Below are 20255 nucleotides of genomic sequence, written 5' to 3' on the forward strand. Positions count from 1 at the left end.
TGTGTGTCTCTCTCTCTCACCAGGTACAGTGTAGGTGCTGGTCCAGGTGACTGTACAGTAGTTTGGTACCGTCTTCACGGTGACTCGTACCTGTTGACCTGGCCTGACCTCAAAGCAGTCGGCCTCCATTTCAACCTTTTGGACCAATTAAAACGTGTCACATGACCGCCCCATACATCCTTTGTAATAAGGCAGCCTTTACATCATCACTCTGTCTCCAATGAGTCAATAAGAGTATACATAACTTGATGTCTTTGGCAGTGTCCTGCTAGTCTCCACGACGCGTGGTGAGCTTTATTTTCAAAAACAAAAAATGTGGAATATTTTTGAAGCATTTTAGCAACTCAAATCTTGTGTGGGTCCGCAGACAAATACATATTAATTTGGGGGTCCTTGACTTGAAAATGTTTGAGAACCACTGGTTTAAACAACTTTAGGAAACAAGCCCAAATCAGCAACTTTAGAGAAAAACAAGCCCAAAGTTGCTTATAATAAGCTGACATGGCAACACTGCCTAGAGTCTAGACGGGTGCTACACCAGAATGTTAGAGACTTCTGCAGGGTTGGTTCACTTGAGGAACAAGGAAGAAGTCATGGCATTTTAGGTGTATTAAGAGGGGCTTATAGCTTATCAAAGCAATTTACTGTTCCTCATTGCTTTATTGAATTCATCAGAACTTGTGTAACAGTTCCTGTGAACATTGATTGGCAACGGACCGGTTCACCCAACACAGCTACAGTGGTGGAAGAAGTACAAAAAGTAAAAGGCTCTGTATACACATTTGTACTTGAGAAAAGGTACAAAAGTATTGGCATCAAAACATACTTACAATACCAAGTAAAAGTACGAACAATTTATTTCTACCAGTTCACAACGCATCGCCCTGCTATTGCAAATAATGCCTAATAATAATATTTTAAAACAAATACAATTATTAATAATAATAATAATAATAATAATATAAAACGAAACTAGCAGATCTACAAGCTTGAAATGCATCCCATTGCGAAGCGTACGTGATCTTGTAGATCAGCTATTTCCACTATAGCTGTATTTTTCAAAGACTGAAAATGTGTGTCCTCAAGAAGTCTCGCGTGGCCAGACTGTTACCTCCCACAACTTTCAAATGCTTCCGGTCTGAGATTGTGGAATAGTTGTCTGGCTACGCGAGACTAGTCCTCAAGTAAAGTAAAGTACAGTGCTTGAGTAAATGTACTTAGTTACGTACTTTACACCATTGGTTCTCAAAGTGGGGTTCCGCAGTGAAATACATATCATTTTGGGGGTCCTTGACATGAAAAATGTTTGAGAACCACTGCTTTACACCACTGGTGCAGAGATACATACCTGCTGTCCAGCCTGTCTCTGTCTGGACGCTCTGGAGAAACCCAGGGCTTGACATCGTCCCAGAGTTCCAGCACTGTCCACACAGATGGACACTCCATGGACAGGCTCTGGAAACATAAAGGGACATATTGAATTAGGATTTAGGAGACACAAAGGAGACTCTTTGTGTCTCCTACCGGAACCACTGCCGGTCATCAAATGTTTGGCTTAGTTAGGAATGTGACAAAAACAGAATTCAAGTCTCCATGGGGTGACAAAATCAATAGAAAAAATTGCGTGAACTATCCCTTTAACGCCCTACTTGATCATACTATAATAGCGTCACACAAAAGAGTCAGAAGTAGCAGATCTAGTTTTGAGCTTGTAGATCTGCTACTTTTGAATTTGAATCCTGAAAAGTAACAGTTTTGGACTTAATGAGGTGTCCCACCCGACAGAGACGATATTCAACTTTTCCCCCACAACCCTGTTGTAACTCTGAGGACCCCCTAGTGGTCCCGGACTCCCTGCTGAAGACCCATGGATTAAACCTTAACGGAGAGCCTTGGGTACATGTTGTGTCGATCTTGTATGTGTGTGTGTGTGTGTGTGTGTGTGTGTGTGTGTGTGTGTGTGTGTGTGTGTGTGTGTGTGTGTGTGTGTGTGTGTGTGTGTGTGTGTGTGTGTGTGAGAGTATGTGTGTGTGTGTGTGTGTGTGTGTGTGTGTGTGTGTGTGTGTGTGTGTGTGTGTGTGTGTGTGTGTGTGTGTGTGTGTGTGTGTGTGTGTGTGTGTTGCATCTTTCAAGGAAGTGTGCATCACAATGATTGGTAAAGGAAGTAGTAGACATGTCTGGTTAAATGGACCGACCAATAAAACCACATTGAAACCACAGGGGGTTCCCCCTTCACCCCCCCCCCCTTGTTTCAGAGGAAGTCAGGGAGACGTGTGTGCATGCATGTGACCATGCAGTGTGTGTGTGTGTGTGTGTGTGTGTGTGTGTGTGTGTGTGTGTGTGTGTGTGTGTGTGTGTGTGTGTGTGTGTGTGTGTGTGTGTGTGTGTGTGTGTGTGTGTGTGTGTGTGTGTGTGTGTGTGTGTTTGAGCCTCGGTTACGCAAGTTTGGGTGTGTTTGGGTGTCTGTACAAATGTCTGTGCAGATCTTTATATATGCAGCACTGGGTTGCTGCTGGAAGCAGGAACCCAGTGTGATGTTTCATGAACAAACATGGCTAAGTACAGAAGTGCCATCTGTTCAAATCACCTGTATTTGTGTTGTACTGTAGTGATGCTAATGTCTGCATGTGGCCTCCGTGGTATAATGTGCATGTTAAGGCCAGTCCACACCTAAAGCCCAGTCCACACCAATGCCCAGTTGCATACCATTTGAGGATAATGGTTTGTAGTTGCAGTTGCAAGTAGTTGCAAGGAGTTGCAACTCAACTAGTTGCAACTGCAACTACTTGCAAGTCCTTGCTACTACTTGCAATCATTATGCTCAAATGGCAGCGGTCTGCAACTGGTCAGTTCAGAGCGCTGCAATTTCTTGCAACTGGTTGCAAGTTGCGACTAGTTGCATTGGTTGTGGACTGCCTAGTCGCAACAAAACCGCTTTAGATACCGTTGCAGCGGTGTGGACTGACCAGTTGCAGACTGGTGCCATTTGGAGATGATGGTTGCAATGAGCTTCAGTTGCAATTGGTGCATTGTTGCATTGGTGTGGACTGGCCTTTAGTTGCGTGCCGGTGTCAACAACAATAGCAGATCTACAAGCACCGTGCTGCGTTGTGACGTGAGCTTGTAGATCTGTTATATTTGGTGCACAATATCGCGTGCACCAACCAGTGTTGTTGTATGTCATATTGATAGGTTTTATTTTTTTAATTTGAGAACGAGAACAACACATGATTACAGTGTGGGTATACAGGAAGACATTCTGTCTCTCTCATAATTATGCCTTTACTAGCTGATAAGATATTAAACACTGTCACCTCCCAACAATAAAATAAATATTTGATCACAAAAGAAAACCCTTTACACTGTTGTGGATACACTGACATAATTCACATTGTGTTCTCTCTCTCTCACACACACACACGCACGCCTCAGGTAACATCTCCTCCACTAGAGTAGCTGTGGTTGTTTCCTGGAAAGAGAAGAATGTCTGTTCTCACACACCTACCAGACCCTACACATTGTGTTCTCTCACACACACACACACACACGCACGCACGCACGCACGCACGCACGCACGCACGCACGCACGCACGCACGCGCGCACACACACACACACACACACACACATACTGTACACACACACACACGCACGCACGCACGCACGCACGCACGCACGCACGCACGCACGCACGCACGCACGCACGCACGCACGCACACACACACACACACACACACACACACACACACACACACACACACACACACACACACACACACACACACACACACACACACACACACACACACACACACACACACACACACACACACACACACACACACACACCATCTCCTCCACTAGAGTAGCTGTGGTTGTTTCCTGGAAAGAGAAGAATGTCTGTTCTCACTCTGTAAAATAAAAGTGCGGTGAGTAAGGGCGCGCTCTCACCGCACTTTTATTTTACCTCTGGGGCAGAATCTGCCAATGCATTGTCAATGTAAATGCGTGGATTCACGCAAGAGCGGATCTTTCCGCCTGTAGCGCAGACCTTGCGTTTATCTGCTCTACACGACTTGTCCATTTGAAGCAGAAAACTGCTGGAGGCAGGAGCTGATTTTCCCCCTCTGTCCAATCAGGTGAGTCGAAGGCGGACCGTCCCAAGACTCAGGAAGCACAAAACTGCTGGAGGCAGGAGCTGATTTCCCCCCTCTGTCCAATCAGGTGAGTCGAAGGCGGACCGTCCCAAGACTCAGGAAGCACCATGGTGCTCAAGGCAGCAGGCGGTGCGGGCTACGGGGAGGGTCCTGAAAGTGAGTGACAGGCGCGTCACTCCCGTTTTTTAGAATCCGCTGGCTGCAAAAAACTGTGGCCGCGCACAACCTGCGTTTAACAGCGGCCAGCCAACTTTTGGTGAGAGCGCGCCCTAACAGAGTATTTCTACACTGCAGTATTGATACTTCTACTTACGTAAAAAATGAGTACTTTTTCCACCACTGATCATGTGTACCAGTGAGGTGTAACAGAGAGGTTATGTGCTTGCATCATGCGTACCAGTGAGGTGCAGCAGAATGGTTATGCATTTATTTACATCATGCGTACCAGTGAGGTGCAGCAGAATGGTTATGCATTTATTTACAATACATCATGCGTACCAGTGAGGTGTAACAGAGAGGTTGCATCATGCGTACCAGTGAGGTGCAGCAGAATGCTGACTCTGAGGTACAGCGAACACGTGCGTCTGTCCTCACACATCATGACGGTGGACAGACGGACGCTGTGGAACACAGCGGAGGAGTTGAAGGCTTCAGGGGAGGAGCTCTGGCACGGAGGAGGGAACAGGACTAAACACATAAACATACAGGTTAATAGTTGCTTAAGTCATTCCAGCAGCATAATGTCAGTGGTCTTTTTCATATCAAGGACGTGATTCGAGCTTGTAGATATGCTGCTTTTGCTTTTTATTTATTTTTAATCCTAAAAACAGGACATATTGAGGTTTCCAGTCGACAGAGACCACATACATGGTTGACAGGGGTCCCACAGGACACTCCACTTGGTCCGCTTCTGTTTTTCCCTCCACGCCCAATCCATATGGCCGATCTACAAGCTCACATGTAAGCTTGTAGCTCTGCTATTTTCGCCATGTTTGCCCCAGTGTAGGGACGGGACGCTAAGGTTCAAGTAGTTACCCACTTAAACCCTCCAAATCTCTTCACCAAAAATTGTCGATTTACAAGTAACAAAAGGGCACGTTGTGAGCTTGTAGATCGACTATTTTAACCAAATATGAATGCTGGGGTTCAACTGGTTAAACAGAACATTTGCCTTATAATTCCTATGAGAAACTAAGCTCCAAACATACTGTATACTCTATTCCAGTGGCTCCCAAACTTTTTAGCTCAAAACCGAAAAGTCAAATTTGACGTTTGCCCGCGAGCCAAACTAGTGAAAATAGCAGCCGCTTAGATCTACAAGCTCGCAATGCGGTGCACATTTTTATATTTTATATATATTTTCACTACTTCTACTGTTTATTAATTTATGGGAATTCTTTGATTACGGTACGTATATATTTTTTTAGATTTTTTTTTTTAATTGTTTGATTGAATTGATGAAGTGTTAAACTTTTTTTTTAATCTTTTGAAATAATAGTTAAAGTTTTTTTAATCTTTTGAAATAATAATTATATTTTCTTTATACTGTAGGAAACAAAAAGAGGGGGATATTTACTGGCGACCCATAAAAATTGGTCCGCAAACTCAAACATGGGCCCCGACCCACTGTTTGGGAAACATTGCTCTATTCTGATCGATGAAAACCTAGACACCGGTAGTAAATAAAAAAAAGGAACCATGCAAGAGGAATTATGACAGATGTCTCATGGAAGGGAAACATCATAAAAATGGAAGCACCGTCGGGTACGTTTTGACACATAATATACGTCACTTTGCTTCCGTACAGTAGGCTATTAACGATTAAAGGAGAATTCCGGACAAATTAAGTGTTATCTTTCATGTCTCGTTACTCACCTAGCGACGTAAAAAGTGGCGTTCTTTTTTTCCATATATTCCCCTGTCGTCATTTTTTAAACACCCTCCGTTGTTATAATGGGAGCGCGAGGGTTAGTGAAGTTCGTCTATTATAACCGACGCAATGTTATTTTTTTCTCTACTACGATTCATTGTAGAGTCTCATGATAGTCAAACATGCGCTGAAAATTCCTGCGAGCCTGCCGTTAATGGCGAACGATTTAACACTGGTTGCTTGTTTCCAGAATCTGGCAACACGAGTTGCCAGGTTCTGGAAAGAAACAAGCATCCAGTGTTAAATCGTTCGCCATTAACGGCAGGCTCGCAGGAATTTTCAGCGCATGTTTGACTATCATGAGACTCTACAATGAATCGTAGTAGAGAAAAAAATAACATTGCGTCGGTTATAATAGACGAACTTCACTAACCCTCGCGCTCCCATTATAACAACGGAGGGTGTTTAAAAAATGACGACAGGGGAATATATGGAAAAAAAGAACGCCACTTTTTACGTCGCTAGGTGAGTAACGAGACATGAAAGATAACACTTAATTTGTCCGGAATTCTCCTTTAAAGGAACATATAATGGAAAATATATGATGGCTGCAACGGAAACACATCCTGCTATGACAACTTGATGTCCTCACGTCACGGTAAATACACTGAGCTCACATTAAGTTACAAACGTCACCATGGATCTCTCTCTGTGTGTAACCTCAGGCCTATAATAGTATCGGTGTTCTCACTATATACATCACAATGTCTCCATATCTCTGTGTACAGTAACCTTAGCCCTCTTGAATCTGTGTCCCTGACATCAGAAGGCTCCCGACAAAAGTTGATGACACAGCCCTCATTCTCTGTGCTCTATTTCAGTGGTGCTCAACCTCTCCAGGCCATGACCCTCCAAAATAATCGTATTTGAACTGCGGACCCCCCGAAATAATCATATTTGAACTGCGGACCCCCAAAATAATCTTATTTGAACTGCGTACCCCCCAAAATAATCATATTTGAACTGCGGACCCTGACAAGCACTTGGAATTATAGGAGTTGAGGCATTACATTTACTTTGACTCAGTTCCACAGATACAAGCCCACAACGCCTCCCAACACGAGGCGTTGTGAGCTTGTAGATCAGCTATTTTGAATTTGTTTGCATCTTTCTTAGATTATTTGGCCAATGTTTGACCAGTCTCTCCGTCTCTCTCTGTCTCTCTCTCTCTCTCTCTCTCTCTCTCTCTCTCTCTCTCTCTCTCTCTAAAAAGGAGAGAGATTCTGCATGACGTGGACTCTTGCCTGAATTCATTTAGCATAACATTGCCGTTGTGGATGCATGCAGTGAGCGGCATTCAGCTTTTCATCCATTATATACTCACAGTGTCGCTTGTTCTTGCATTGTAGACCCTGCAAGAAGGAGAGGGGGGGGGACAAGCTTTCATTGCATGTGTGTATGAAATTAATCTGCAGAATCTGCTCTGCTTTTGCAGAAGAAAAAGAACAGTTGCATTGTGCACTAGAGAACAAAACAAGGGCAGGTTAGAGCTACAAGCCTATGAGGGGTTTCCCCCAGAGCAGAGTATTCTCCTGTCACATCCTCATTGCTTGCTCAGGTGGGACCAACAACCTGCAGCTGCATACACAGTAAAATGCTCAGTGTTCATTTAATTCCAAGAAAATGTAACCAAATGGACACGTAATACACTCTTGGAGTTAAATGAACTGTAATGTGTGAATGTGTGGACAGTGTAGCCTACAGCTACCGTATTTATATGCAAATATATGCTCACGTTTGGACTCGCAGTAACTAAATACATTTACTCAAGTACTGTACTTAAGTACATTTTTGAGGTATTTTTACTTTACTGGAGTATTGCCAATTTTCTGTACTTTTACTTCTACTCCACTAAATCTCAGAGGCAAATATTGCACTTTTACTCCACTACAATTATTTGAAAACTTTAGTTACTTTGTAGATTTGTATTATTATTACAAAACATGATTTTTTTCCTACATTGCAGTATTGATACTTTTACTTAAGTAAAACATTTGTAGGAGTACTTTTTCCACCACTACTCGCAGCTACATCCTTGTTTATCAGTCGTCCTGGAAAAATGTATTTCAGATATGTCACACATGTCCAAACCGGGGCTTTGTGTTGAGTGACAATGTTGAATGTTCTGTTTTAAGAATGTGCCACTTATGTACAAAAGCCCTTGCTGCGCACCTGACTCCAATTCTGATCCAATTAGGATTGGCACACCTGAATGCAATCAAGGCTGAGTCAGAGACTAGCTAACCTCGCGTCACCAGTCTTTCCACCTCGGAGGAAAGCCTGGTCTGCGTTACTAAAGACCCATATGATCCGGTCTAGGCCACGCCTACTGAAAAAAAGAAAAAGAAAAAATAATCCTCTTTCCGGATTGTCGCGATCCGGTTTTGCGGTGCCGCTTTGTTTAGGTTCCCCAATCCCTATTTAAATGGAATAGAATTTCCCCGTGGGATAATACGGATAATACAGACGCTAAATAGTCTCCGGAAAGTACATTCACATTTATATTAAAGAAATAAGCTAAACTACGCCGCATCAAGGATTTTATTAGGACGGACCTATTTTGGGGTGAGTCTGGGGTGGGTCTTTCCGGATTGTCGCGGTCTGATGACGCGAATGACGCGCCCGGTGACGTAGGGCTACTTCCGCTCCCGACCGGATCATATACCCGAAAAGGAATGCTGCCCAGGCTAGAGACTAGCAGAGCTTCATTCAGTGAGCAGAGCTTCCCTGAGCAACACACAACAGGACAAGAGCTCTACCCTTTTCTGTTTTTGTGTGTGTGTGCGTGCATGATGACGCAGGTGAGGAACTATGTCTGAGTTGTATCAAACCACTGTTGCAACGAGGTCCCTTCCTCACAACGTATATGTATCACTTAATGAATTGAGTCAGGGCTCTCAAGACGTGTTGTATACATGGTTTGTCCCTTTATTTCTGCCTGTTCTGGAGATACAGTTCTTTCATTGTTCTCTTTACAACATCATTGAGACATCCTTCATTGATAAAAAAAAAAAAGTATGCAAAATCTTAGAAACACGTGTCGCCTATGCCCTTCGCACCAGCAACATTTGCGAATTCTGCTGTGATATTTACTTCGTGGAGCGTTGACAAGCTGTGGTGGCCAAGTAGGTTATCACCCATTTCCAGATTGTAGATCTGCTATTTTAGAACAATTTTAGAAAGTGAAAGTGAAATGAAAAGTATTTCACAAGAGCTTCGATCATGTGAATAATACGTAGGCTACATTGGCTCCACAGGTTCTTATTTTACATTTCCTGGAAAGCAACAGTTTGGTAGATCTGAGGTTTCCACTCCGACAGTGACGATATCTAAACAACGGGACCTGATTCCTAATGCATCGGACGAGCATGACGTCTAACTTCCTGGGGAGGATTCCCTTTCATTTTCTTTATGTACAGTTATGAGTCATGTATCACGTTCATTGAGTTACAGAGAGATGTAAGCCTCATGTGCACGTCACACTTGGTATTTCATTAATCACTTAAACCCCATATGGGTAACCGGAGTCCCTCAGGGCTCAATACTAGTAATTATTTTCTGTTTTCTGTTATTGTGGGGAAAGCTTTCACTGAAAATAGCCGATCGACAACATTCAATCTGTTTTCCCCACAATGCAGATGCTGGGGTTTAAGGGGTTAATATCAATAATTAATAATAATTATTATTAGTAGTAGTAGTAGTAGTATTTGTATTAGGCGGGCTATTTCTACAATATCTGTCTAAAGCAAATATGTACAGTAGGACTATGTGTTCAATAGGTTAATAGTACAGAGAGAAAAGGCGAGTCTTGAGTGATGATTTCAAAGGTGCTATATAAATGCACCATTTACAGAAAAAAATATTATTTCGGTCTTACTTTCATTGAGAATGTGTGAGCTAAGCAGTCTAGCAGTGGCTTGAATGAGCCGTTGCTATTGACTTTAAGAAGCAGGTATAGATCTGGACATTTGTCAGCATGAAAGTGGAAAGAAATGCTGTGCTTTGCAAAGAGTCTCGTGCAGTACCTCGTGTCGACCACTAGTAGTCCTACCTGACTATTGATTGATTGATGTACTTTATTTAGTAAGACATGAGAACATCAGTACATGGAAGTACAAATTCACAATACAAGGTCTATTAAACTGGAACTCATTAAGCACTGAGCTTGTTTAAGATGAGATCCCCAGATCTACAGGCTGTAGCTACTGTAAATGTCTCAATAGAGCACCGAAGTCTGACGTAATTTACACATCCTACCTGGTTCGCGGTTTCACCCCCGTTCTGAATTCCCATAGACGTCTTTAATATCACGTCAAATAAGAACTGTGTTCCAAAAATAAACAAATGACCCCGGCGGTTTGATTCTTATGGATATGAAGCATCAACTGACGGTGAGAAAACGATAATGTTACTTCCGCCGAATTAGTAAAATTTTCGCCAGAAACAGACTATTTCAAATATAAGTGACTGACTATCATAAACGATACAGAACCTCCTCCCTGACAATATCGCCGAGACAGTTTGTTAATTTTTGGACCACAATTATTATATTAGACGATTCTAAGATGACCCAATGTTATTCTCCATAGAGAAATTACTTTACGAACCAGGGGATGATGAACGAGTGACATCAGGACTTCTGTACTCTATAGAAGAGCAGCGAGACCACCTCCAACCACTGCAGTTAACTGTTAGGTATTATTGTATTCATACAGATTAGTTTGAATAAAACTGTATTCACTAAAAACACCCTTTGTCAACCTCCAGGGGGGATGTTTCTCCAAATTCCAATCAAATATGATTGTAAAATGATAATATTGAAATTATTCATACATAAATGATACATTGCTGGTAAACAATCGGGTAGTCTATAATAGAGAACCTTTTAATGCATATATCAGTTTTTTTCCCTTTATTTTATCCCTTCTATTATGCTTTTAAATGCTTTTCATGTCTTGAATTGCCTTGTGTCACTTTGATCTGTCTTTGTTGTTGGAAATGATGAGCTATATAAACAAACTTTGCAGAAAGCGTAGGAGTTGTGGTTGTGGTGCAGTCAGAAACATGTGGAGAGTTATGTTTAGTGTTATTTGAACCTTTATGGTTATTTCAACCTTTATGTAAAGTTATGTTTAATGTTATTTTAACCTTTATGCTGTCCAGAATGTGAGTGGATTTTGCCTAAGGGCTTCCTTACAGATATTAGTGTGTCAAAATCATAGAAAATGCACATGGGCAGTAACACTTAAGCCCTAAATACCTTTTTGTAAGCAAAATAGCAGCTCTAGAAGCTCACAATGCATTGTATCATGGTGCATTGCGAGCTTGAGCTATCAAAAACAGTGGCTTAGATTCACACCCATCTCCCCCAGCAAAAATTGCTAGAGGTAGTAATAGTAGTAGTAGTAGTAGTGGTTGTAGTAGTCTTTTAATTTTTACACATGGTTTCTCTCCAGTCCAGACTGAAGGTGAATGTGTGTGTGTGTGTGTGTGTGTGTGTGTGTGTGTGTGTGTGTGTGTGTGTGTGTGTGTGTGTGTGTGTGTGTGTGTGTGTGTGTGTGTGTGTGTGTGTGTGTGTGTGTGTGTGTGTGTGTGTGTGTGTGTGTGTGTGTGTGTGTGTGTGTGTGTGTGTGTGTGTGTGTGTGTGTGTGTGTGTGCGTGCGCGTGTGTGTGTGCGTGCATGCGTGCGTGTGTGTTTTACCTGAGAGCAGCGTGTGTCACAGTGGTCCATCCTCTCCAGTATTCCGGTAGGTCCACCACGGGTCACCACCGCTGTGGCCAGAATGACCCACGCCAGAGGCAGGCCCACGGCGGCAGGCCATCTGGTCATCTTCTACTGACCACAAATACACTGTCTGTCTGTCTGTCTGTCTGTCTGTCTGTCTGTCTGTCTGTCTGTCTGTCTGTCTACTAGTCTGTCTGTCTGTCTGTCTGTTTCTCTCTGTCTCTTCCTCCTGTACTGTCAGACTATCTTTTTATTTCTGGATCAGCTCTAGCTGTGCTCTGGTTCAGTAGACAGTGGAATGGTCTCTCTATCCAGAGCCAAGCACACACACACCCGCCGATGCACACAGGAGCCAACATGATGACTGTCTGACTCTGAATTTAAATGGAGAGAGCAGAGCCCTCTAGGGCTTGCCCAATGGGAGGGGCGGGGCTTCACAGTACTGTGTGTGTGTGTGTGTGTGTGTGTGTGTGTGTGTGTGTGTGTGTGTGTGTGTGTGTGTGTGTGTGTGTGTGTGTGTGTGTGTGTGTGTGTGTGTGTGTGTGTGTGTGTGTGTGTGTGTGTGTGTGTGTTTTCTCATGAATATACGGTATGTCCACATAATCGTTCCTTTCAACATTTCTCAGAAAAGTTCCTGAATTCCTGAAACTGTTGCGTAATGTTTTTTCTTTATTTTTTAACACCAGCATTTAAAAGCATTCTGCCAGCATCATCATGACACATGTTCTTTCTGATTGATTTACTCTTGGCCAGAGAGCTGGAAATGCGTTGTTAAAAAAGCCCAGTTGAAAATTCCGGTGTTTCTCACTGAAAATAGTCGATCTACAAACTTCTGCATTACGAGCATTTTGTGTCTATTTTTCAGTTCACGCGCAATTGGGTTAGGTACATAATAATCAGGTGTAAAACGTGGCCGTTCCAAAGTGCTTCAGCTTTATTGTCTAATCACAGGCTTCACAAAAAGTGGGTGAAATTCGTTTTTGTGCATAGTTCCCATCACATCGTTCTTTCCATAATAAAGAAAGGGAAGAAGGAGAAGAAGAAGAGGGGGGGTGGGGCAAGGGGGAAAGGAGATCAAACAAGAGAACAAACAAAACAAACAAAGTTATCTACATATTTACACATGGTACCTGAGATAAGATATAAAGGTGCGTGAGCATAGCAGCAGATGTATACTGTGTATGATATACTGTTCTTATGGACGTTAGTTAAGGTGCTAGAAAAACCCAATAAAAAAGACAAAAAGTCAGTGCGTTGTACATGGGATTAAACCATTCAATCCGGGAAAACATCTGTCATTTTAGATTTCTTTGGCTATTCAAAAATAGCAGATATACAAGTTCATAGTGCGGCACTGAGTGCCGCACTATGAACTTGTAGATCTGCAAAAATCGTCAAAATTTGTACAAAACAAATCTTTTAATATATCTCTGCTGTCCAGTGCGAACCTGCTAACCCCAAAACGCTCATTGTTCAGGAAACGAAAAAACTAAATACAAGTTTTTCAGGAAATGAAGAAAACCTTAGATTTTTAAAACAAAGCAATACTGCCTCATCAAAGTTGGTATAGTGACTTTATATATTTATCAGATACTTGCATGTGTCATTATATTATCAACACTTTACCCAAAGTTAGTAGTTTCAGACGAGCAGAAATCAAGCTGAAATGGAGTTAGGTGTCCAAACAACAATAGCTCCACTCGCTGCTGAGGGAGAGGTTTCAAAAGGGTACAAATCAGGTACCGGTCAGCGGGGAGTGTTGGGCGGGAGTAGTAGGCTATAGGACAAAGGCTCTATGGACTCTTACCGTCCACTCAGAAATCTGTTGACTGTGTAGGAGGTGCTATAGGAGTCTTGGAGGATGGCCCCCCAAACTAATTCAAGAACCATAATATGCTAAAAGAAACGCATATCACCTATATTGTTGAATATCTGTAGCTCGATGTGATGACTTCATATTAAAGGGATAATTCACCCCCAAAATTACTTTTTTTCTATCGATTAGTCACCCCATGGAGACTTGAATTCATGGATATTTTTTATTTTTTGTCGCATTCCTAAGCCAATAATTTGATGTCCGGCAGTGGTTCCGGTAGGAGACATAAAGAGTCCCCTTTGTATCTCCTACCGGAACCGCTGCTAGGCTTAGGAATGCGACAAAATATCCATGAATTCAAGTGTTACATTTTTTGGGGGTGAACTATCCCTTTAACTAGCTAATTGAGCCTTACATCAGCCGTGCCAACACGGGTGGGGTGTGACTTTATGCACACTGGCATCTGGGATATCCCCTGTTCCACCCTGTGTGGCATCTATAGTCACAAGATGCAGCTCAAGATGAGTCACCTATACATCTTACCTGAAGGAGCCCACACACACACAGCCAATCTGTCAGCAAAAAAAGCTAATAATAGCTCTCTGCTGACTGCTGTCCACTGTTACTGGCCAGAAGCTTGCTGTACATTGCTGTGGGCAGAAAGGCCAAGGAGACATTTGTGGCACTATATCCAATCCACTAAGCCTTGTTCATTTCTTCATAGATTGTTACATTATAGCCTATTGGTGTGGAGGTGGGTGGCATGTTCGGATAATCGGATGGCTCTGAAATGTCGGCTTCTCCTCTCCATCAACACTGTGCCAGTTCAGTTGTGTTGGTTGGCGCGCCTGGCCAAGGCGGAGGCAGTGTGGAGGAAGTGAACCACAGTCTCCATCCACGGTGGTGGGTAGGTACTTGTCAAATGTGCTGTAGGCTACAGTATGTGGCAAAGAACACAAAATAAATCAGTTTAGTATTAACCCATTAAGACCTGAGGCTGATTCTACAAATGTCTTCTATATCAGTCATTCTCAAACGTTTTCATGCCAAGGACCCCCAAAATTATATGTATTTGGTCGTGGACCCCCTCATCTGAAAATGTGCCAGGGACCTGGGGACCCCCAGAAGAGAAGATTTGTGTTAAAAAAAATCAAAATCATTCAAGATTTTTCAAACACTTTCAAGATGTTTAAAAATGTTCCAAAACAGCAGATGTACAAGCTCGTACGTGAGCTTGTAGATCTGCTACTCTTGAATAGCCAACGCTAAAATCTAAAATGACACATAGATGCTTTCCCGGTTTTAATGGGTTACTGTAAATGTCAGCGTGTTGGCAGGGTATCCTGCACCACCCCTGCACCACATGGTTGCCCACTTCACTGCTATTTGTGACCATCATTGTTTTCATAAGTCATCCTGTAAGATGGATCATGTACACTCATAATGACACACTTTTGACAAAGACGTCTGACTGACCAAGTTTTGCCCTTATTAGTTCATTATGCTAAAAGCCTCTATAGTCACATCCTCAAACCGAGTAATGAGCCACTGTCGGACACAAACTTTGTATCTGCATATTTCAACTGTATTTTTGAGGAAGTACCAGTGAATGGGAGCAGAGAGGTTAACCACATCAACCCTGGCTATTCTGGACATGACCTAAAAAGGCCAACACTTTAGAATAGCTGATCTGGAAGCTCACAACGGGTTGCGATAGCATTGTGTTGCGATGCGTTGTGAACTCATATTTTTCGGCAGAGAGATTTGGTTTAGAGGGAACAAAGGAGATGGTCAAGTGCAGACCCCTGGGTCACTTTGAAGGGTTTATGTGATACATTTTATTTTGTTTTAAAAGTACAAATTACAAAGTACGTCTTCATTTTAATATCAATGCATTTCTGTATTTAAATGTTGTAGATTAATTCCCACAAATATCTTTGAAATGTAGTGGAGTGAAATAGTAAATAGTTTGTATCCAAAATACAAATACTAAATACAAATACAAGTAAAGTACAGATACATAACAACATTACTAAAGTACAGTACTCAAGTAAATGTACTGGTACACAGGGCTGTCACGATTATGAAATTCATTGACAATTCATTGTCACACAAATAATTGCGATTAAAGATTTAATTGTGTGTTTTTTTTGTTGTTGTTGCACACTGGAACATAACACAACAGAATAAAAATTACATTTCTGTTTGGCTTTTAGGCTTTGAAGTTGCACAGGGCTGATATGACAAATAACCTAAATATGCAAAGAAATGACATATTTAATAACTTTATACTTTAAAAAAAACCTTAATAGTGGAAATAGTGGAAATAGAGTTGACTTGCGACGTGTTGTGAGATTGTAGATCTGCTATTTCCAACATTTTTAAAAATGTTTGAAAATATATAAAAAATTGTCAACGTGGAAACGATTATGACGATCATGCAAAAATAATTGCGATTAGATAATTATGTAATAAATGTGACAGGTAGCGTGTTTCATTTATTTGATATTCCAGGGAGAGGTGAAGAGGACAAATCATGCACTTACTGTAAAAAAAATGAGCAGAACAGGAAAGGGAGAAATAGAGCAGTGGTTCTCCAACGTTTTCATGTCAAGTTACAAATGTTCGCCTTAAAATATATATACATATTCAAAGATTTACTATTCAAAACGTTTTCATGATTTTTCAAAAATAGCAGATCTATAAGCTCATAGCGTGGCACTCGATACCGCGCTATGAGCTTGTATATCTGCTATTTTTGAATAGTATAAAATATGGTTAAAATGACTGTGACACTAACAAATTTTGCTGGGGACCCCCTGGTACCTCCCTAAGGACCCCTGGGGGTCCCCGGACCCCACTTTGAGAACCACTGCCATAGATTACTGTGTCAGGGGCATATCTACATAACAGAAAGCAGAGATGCTATCAAGACTTTAACAACGGCACCGTTCCAACGACACAAAATGTTATGTGATCCTTTTCCTATGCGTTGTTGTAGCAACGTGGAACAACAACAAAGCAGACTTCCATCACTACGTAAACAAAAGGGAACCCAGTGAGGTAATCCTGGGTCATCCTACACACAGAAAAATAATGGTTCTTAAATGTTTTTTTAAAGGCTATATGGTTCCACAGAGAACCATCAACTACTAAAAAAACATTTGATCTAGTGAATGGTTCTTCATGTTCCTCGTCTAGTTTTAGAAAATCTTTTTTTTTGGTCAAAGTTCTTTGAGGAACCTTTGAACTCTTAAACCATGTCTTACCGTCTTAATGGGCAGAAATTCATCGAAAATAGCAGATCTACAAGCTCACAACTGCAACGCATTGTGAGCTTGTAGATCTGCTATTTTCGACAAACACATGTCAGCCGGTTGATGAAGTTTATACGGTTTAAGGGGTTTGGGGTTATTTATAGAACCAATAAATGTTCTGAAAGGTTCTTTCTTGGAACCAAAAAAAGGTTCTTCTATGGCATCACTCTGAAGAACCAGTTTTGGTTCCAGTTGGCACCTTTATTTTTCTGTGTGTATGCCTACTGTATCAGGGGCATGTCTCTCCAAATGGCAGAAAGCAGAGATGCTATCATCAAGACTTTAACAACTGCACCTTTCCAAAGACACAACATGTTCCATGATCCTTTCCCGCTCTGCCATGCGTTGCCGTACAACGTGGAACAAAAAAACAGACCTCCATCACTACGTAAACAAAGGGGAACCCAGGCAGGTAATCCTGTGTCATCCTGCGTCAGTCTCAGTGCCAGGAAAAGGAACATGATCCCAGAATATAAACGATAGGAATCTCAGATCATTTATATGCACTGCCAGATAACAACCAATACACTCTTTGATGCTGTCTGATGATGGACAGTATAACAACCCCAAATGAGTCATTCAGGTCAGCACAGGTAGGGCTACAGTAGGCCTACTGTTCACCAACTGTTGTTTTGCCATGTCATGCCGACAGGACACATGCAGCTTAATCCATTAAGACCTGAGAACAAAAGTGAAAATCTAAAATTACGCGTTGGTATTTTCCAAGTCACAAAAAAAACGCAGTTCTGAGAATCCCTGAGCAAATACTGCTCTGTGGAAATGTAAACTGATTATTCATCTGATTTATGGAGTTGCAAAAAGGTCTTTGTATTTTTATCTCTCCGATATGCTGGTGAGGCAATAAAGGGAACAAATAGTTTTATTATTGTCCCATTACAAAAGGGATTCCTCTGAAATAGGCCAATAAACCAGGTGGAACACTATTTGAAGAGGAAATCCTGCCAACACGCTGACATTTAATACTATACTGATTTACCCCTTCAACAAACATTTGTTTTGTTCTTGGCCACATACTGCACATTTTGTTCACGTGTGTGCATTTTGTTATTGGCCAACGGTATTTTCATCTTAAAGGGATATTATTTCACTTTCAAACATGTTTGGGTTAATTTTGACATCTACTCTGGCTTTTATGTTTCACCCAGGACAGTTTTTAAGTTGCTTGATTCAGTATTTGTATTTTTGATATTCATTTTATCAGACACGCCCCCTTCCTATGCAAACCCATTGTACCATCAAACTCCTTTTTAACCATGATGGATTCATCGAAAACACCCGTCCTTGGTTCTGGTGACTGATATTGTCCTTCTAATAAATAAAAAAATAAGTATTTGAAAAATCACGGCCCCCTCAAGTATTAAAAGGATAAGACGTATCCAGGTATCCACGCACGGATGGACGGGGCTGACAACCCAGAAACATAATGGCTGCCCTTGGCTGTTGCTGGCGGAGGCATACAAATATAGGAACAGTTTAGCCTGCAGTCTGACAAAGAATACTTTTTTCCTTACCTTTGTATAAAGGCTCCATCTACTGGAAATGTATTTGAAAGATAGCTCATGGGGAACACAATTAACGCGCCACAACACGTCATAGGCACATTGTGAGCTTATAGATCGGCTATTTTTGGCACGCAGCTATAAATCAGGCATTACGACGACGCCATCAAGGCCCGCCAACATAAACTTTAGTCGACTGAATTAACTGTAGATTTAACTCAAATCTTATGATATTTAGTCAACTGAAACTAGACTAAAAGTGGACAAAAACTAAAACATTTCAGATGACTAAGATGTGACTAAAACTAGATGGAATTTTATTCAAAAGTCTATGACTAAAACTACAAATGAGACTGACTCAAAATGAAGAGCAGTGAATGAGGCATGTGTCAAGGACCCCCAAGTATTAGCCTCGGACCCCCGTCTGAAAATATCTTGAAGCAGGCAGGGACCCCCGTACAAGATTTGTGTTTGTAAAATGTTTCAAACCATATTCCACGTTTTGTTCAAGATTATAAAGAAATAAATAGCGGATGTACTTGCTCACAACGTGTCATAGCGTGTCTGCTATTTTCAAATAGCCGATGTATATTGGGTTAAAGTATTTGAACTTATTTTTATTCTAAAATAAAACCGATTTGGCTGGGGACCCCCTGGAACATCCCCCCCCCCCCCCCCAGTTTAGTTTTGATTCGTTTTTAAAGTGGGTTTGTTAGTTTAGTTTTCAGCTTTTTCAAATGCCTTAGTTTAGTTGTAATATAGATTAGTTAGGGGCTAGAGTAAACAAGGTCAGAACATGTCATTTAGATGTTATGTAGACGGATGCCTTGTTCATTTGTTGACCATGGCATACTTTCTATAGTTTCAATACAGATTATACATTTTTAGATATGATATAGTTTTTAGACCATTGGTTCTCAAAGTGGGGTCCCCCAAGGGTCCTTGGGGGGGTTCCAGGGGGTCCCCAGCAAAAGTAGTTAACATAGCATCACAAATAATTTTAACCGCTTTCCATTTATATGTTGGCTATTCAAAAATAGAAGATCTCTTCTGGGGGTCCCTGGCACAAAAACCTTTCAGATGGGGGTCCACGGCCAAATACATATCAATTTGGGGATCCTTGACATGAAAAAGGTTGAGAACCACTGTTCTAGATAAAGAGCGTCTGCTAAATTGTAAATTGTAATTTGTTACAATTTCAAAATGGCCAGATCAATCAGAGATACTGTAGGGAGTGTCAAATCTTTGTGTGATAGGAACTTTGTTTTACATTTTTTACATTAACCACTTGAACCCTCGCATCCCTATTCTCAGGGGAACATACTAAGTACCGGTGATGTCTGAAAATACACATTTAAAATGAATCCAACATGCAGTGGATCTGCTTCATGTCTCTCTCAGGCTAAGGCCAAGGGGTCCTTGGCCTGAAAAACGTTGAAGACCCTTGGACTAAACTAAACCAAGGCCCCAAATAAAAACACAGATTGAGTGGGTTCTGTCATTTACATGGCCCTTGAAAGTGGCAGATTTTCTCACTCCAGATATTTGGAATCAGACACACACACACACACACACACACACACACACACACACACACACACACACACACACACACACACACACACACACACACACACACACACACACACACACACACACACACACACACACACACACACACACAATATCGTAGATCCCAACTGAGAGCGAAGACACCACTGGGCTGCAAAACTTTATGACATCACTAAGCGCTCAAAATGTCTGTTCCCACACAAGACTATGTTTGAGAAAT

General features: G+C 41.7%; 1 protein-coding gene across 2 annotated transcripts in view; it reads right to left on the reverse strand.

The window, feature by feature from the left end:
- Positions 1-20255, reverse strand: part of il17rel (interleukin 17 receptor E-like) — a 41320-nt gene that overhangs the window by 16027 nt on the left and 5038 nt on the right. The window contains exons 2-6 of one of the 2 annotated variants that reach the window (XM_080421663.1): positions 11787-11972; positions 7410-7437; positions 4690-4842; positions 1349-1455; positions 21-135 (exon numbers count right to left, since the gene is read on the reverse strand). In XM_080421663.1, the coding sequence (XP_080277789.1) occupies positions 21-135; positions 1349-1455; positions 4690-4842; positions 7410-7437; positions 11787-11915 (532 nt within the window). In that variant the 5' untranslated portion in view covers positions 11916-11972. Of the gene's footprint in view, positions 1-20; positions 136-1348; positions 1456-4689; positions 4843-7409; positions 7438-11786; positions 12147-20255 lie in introns of those variants that run through there. The other variant, XM_080421662.1, reaches the window with a different exon arrangement.

Source organism: Gymnoscopelus braueri, assembly GCF_963280865.1.
Source record: "Gymnoscopelus braueri genome assembly, chromosome: 23".
Lineage (NCBI taxonomy): Eukaryota > Metazoa > Chordata > Actinopteri > Myctophiformes > Myctophidae > Gymnoscopelus > Gymnoscopelus braueri.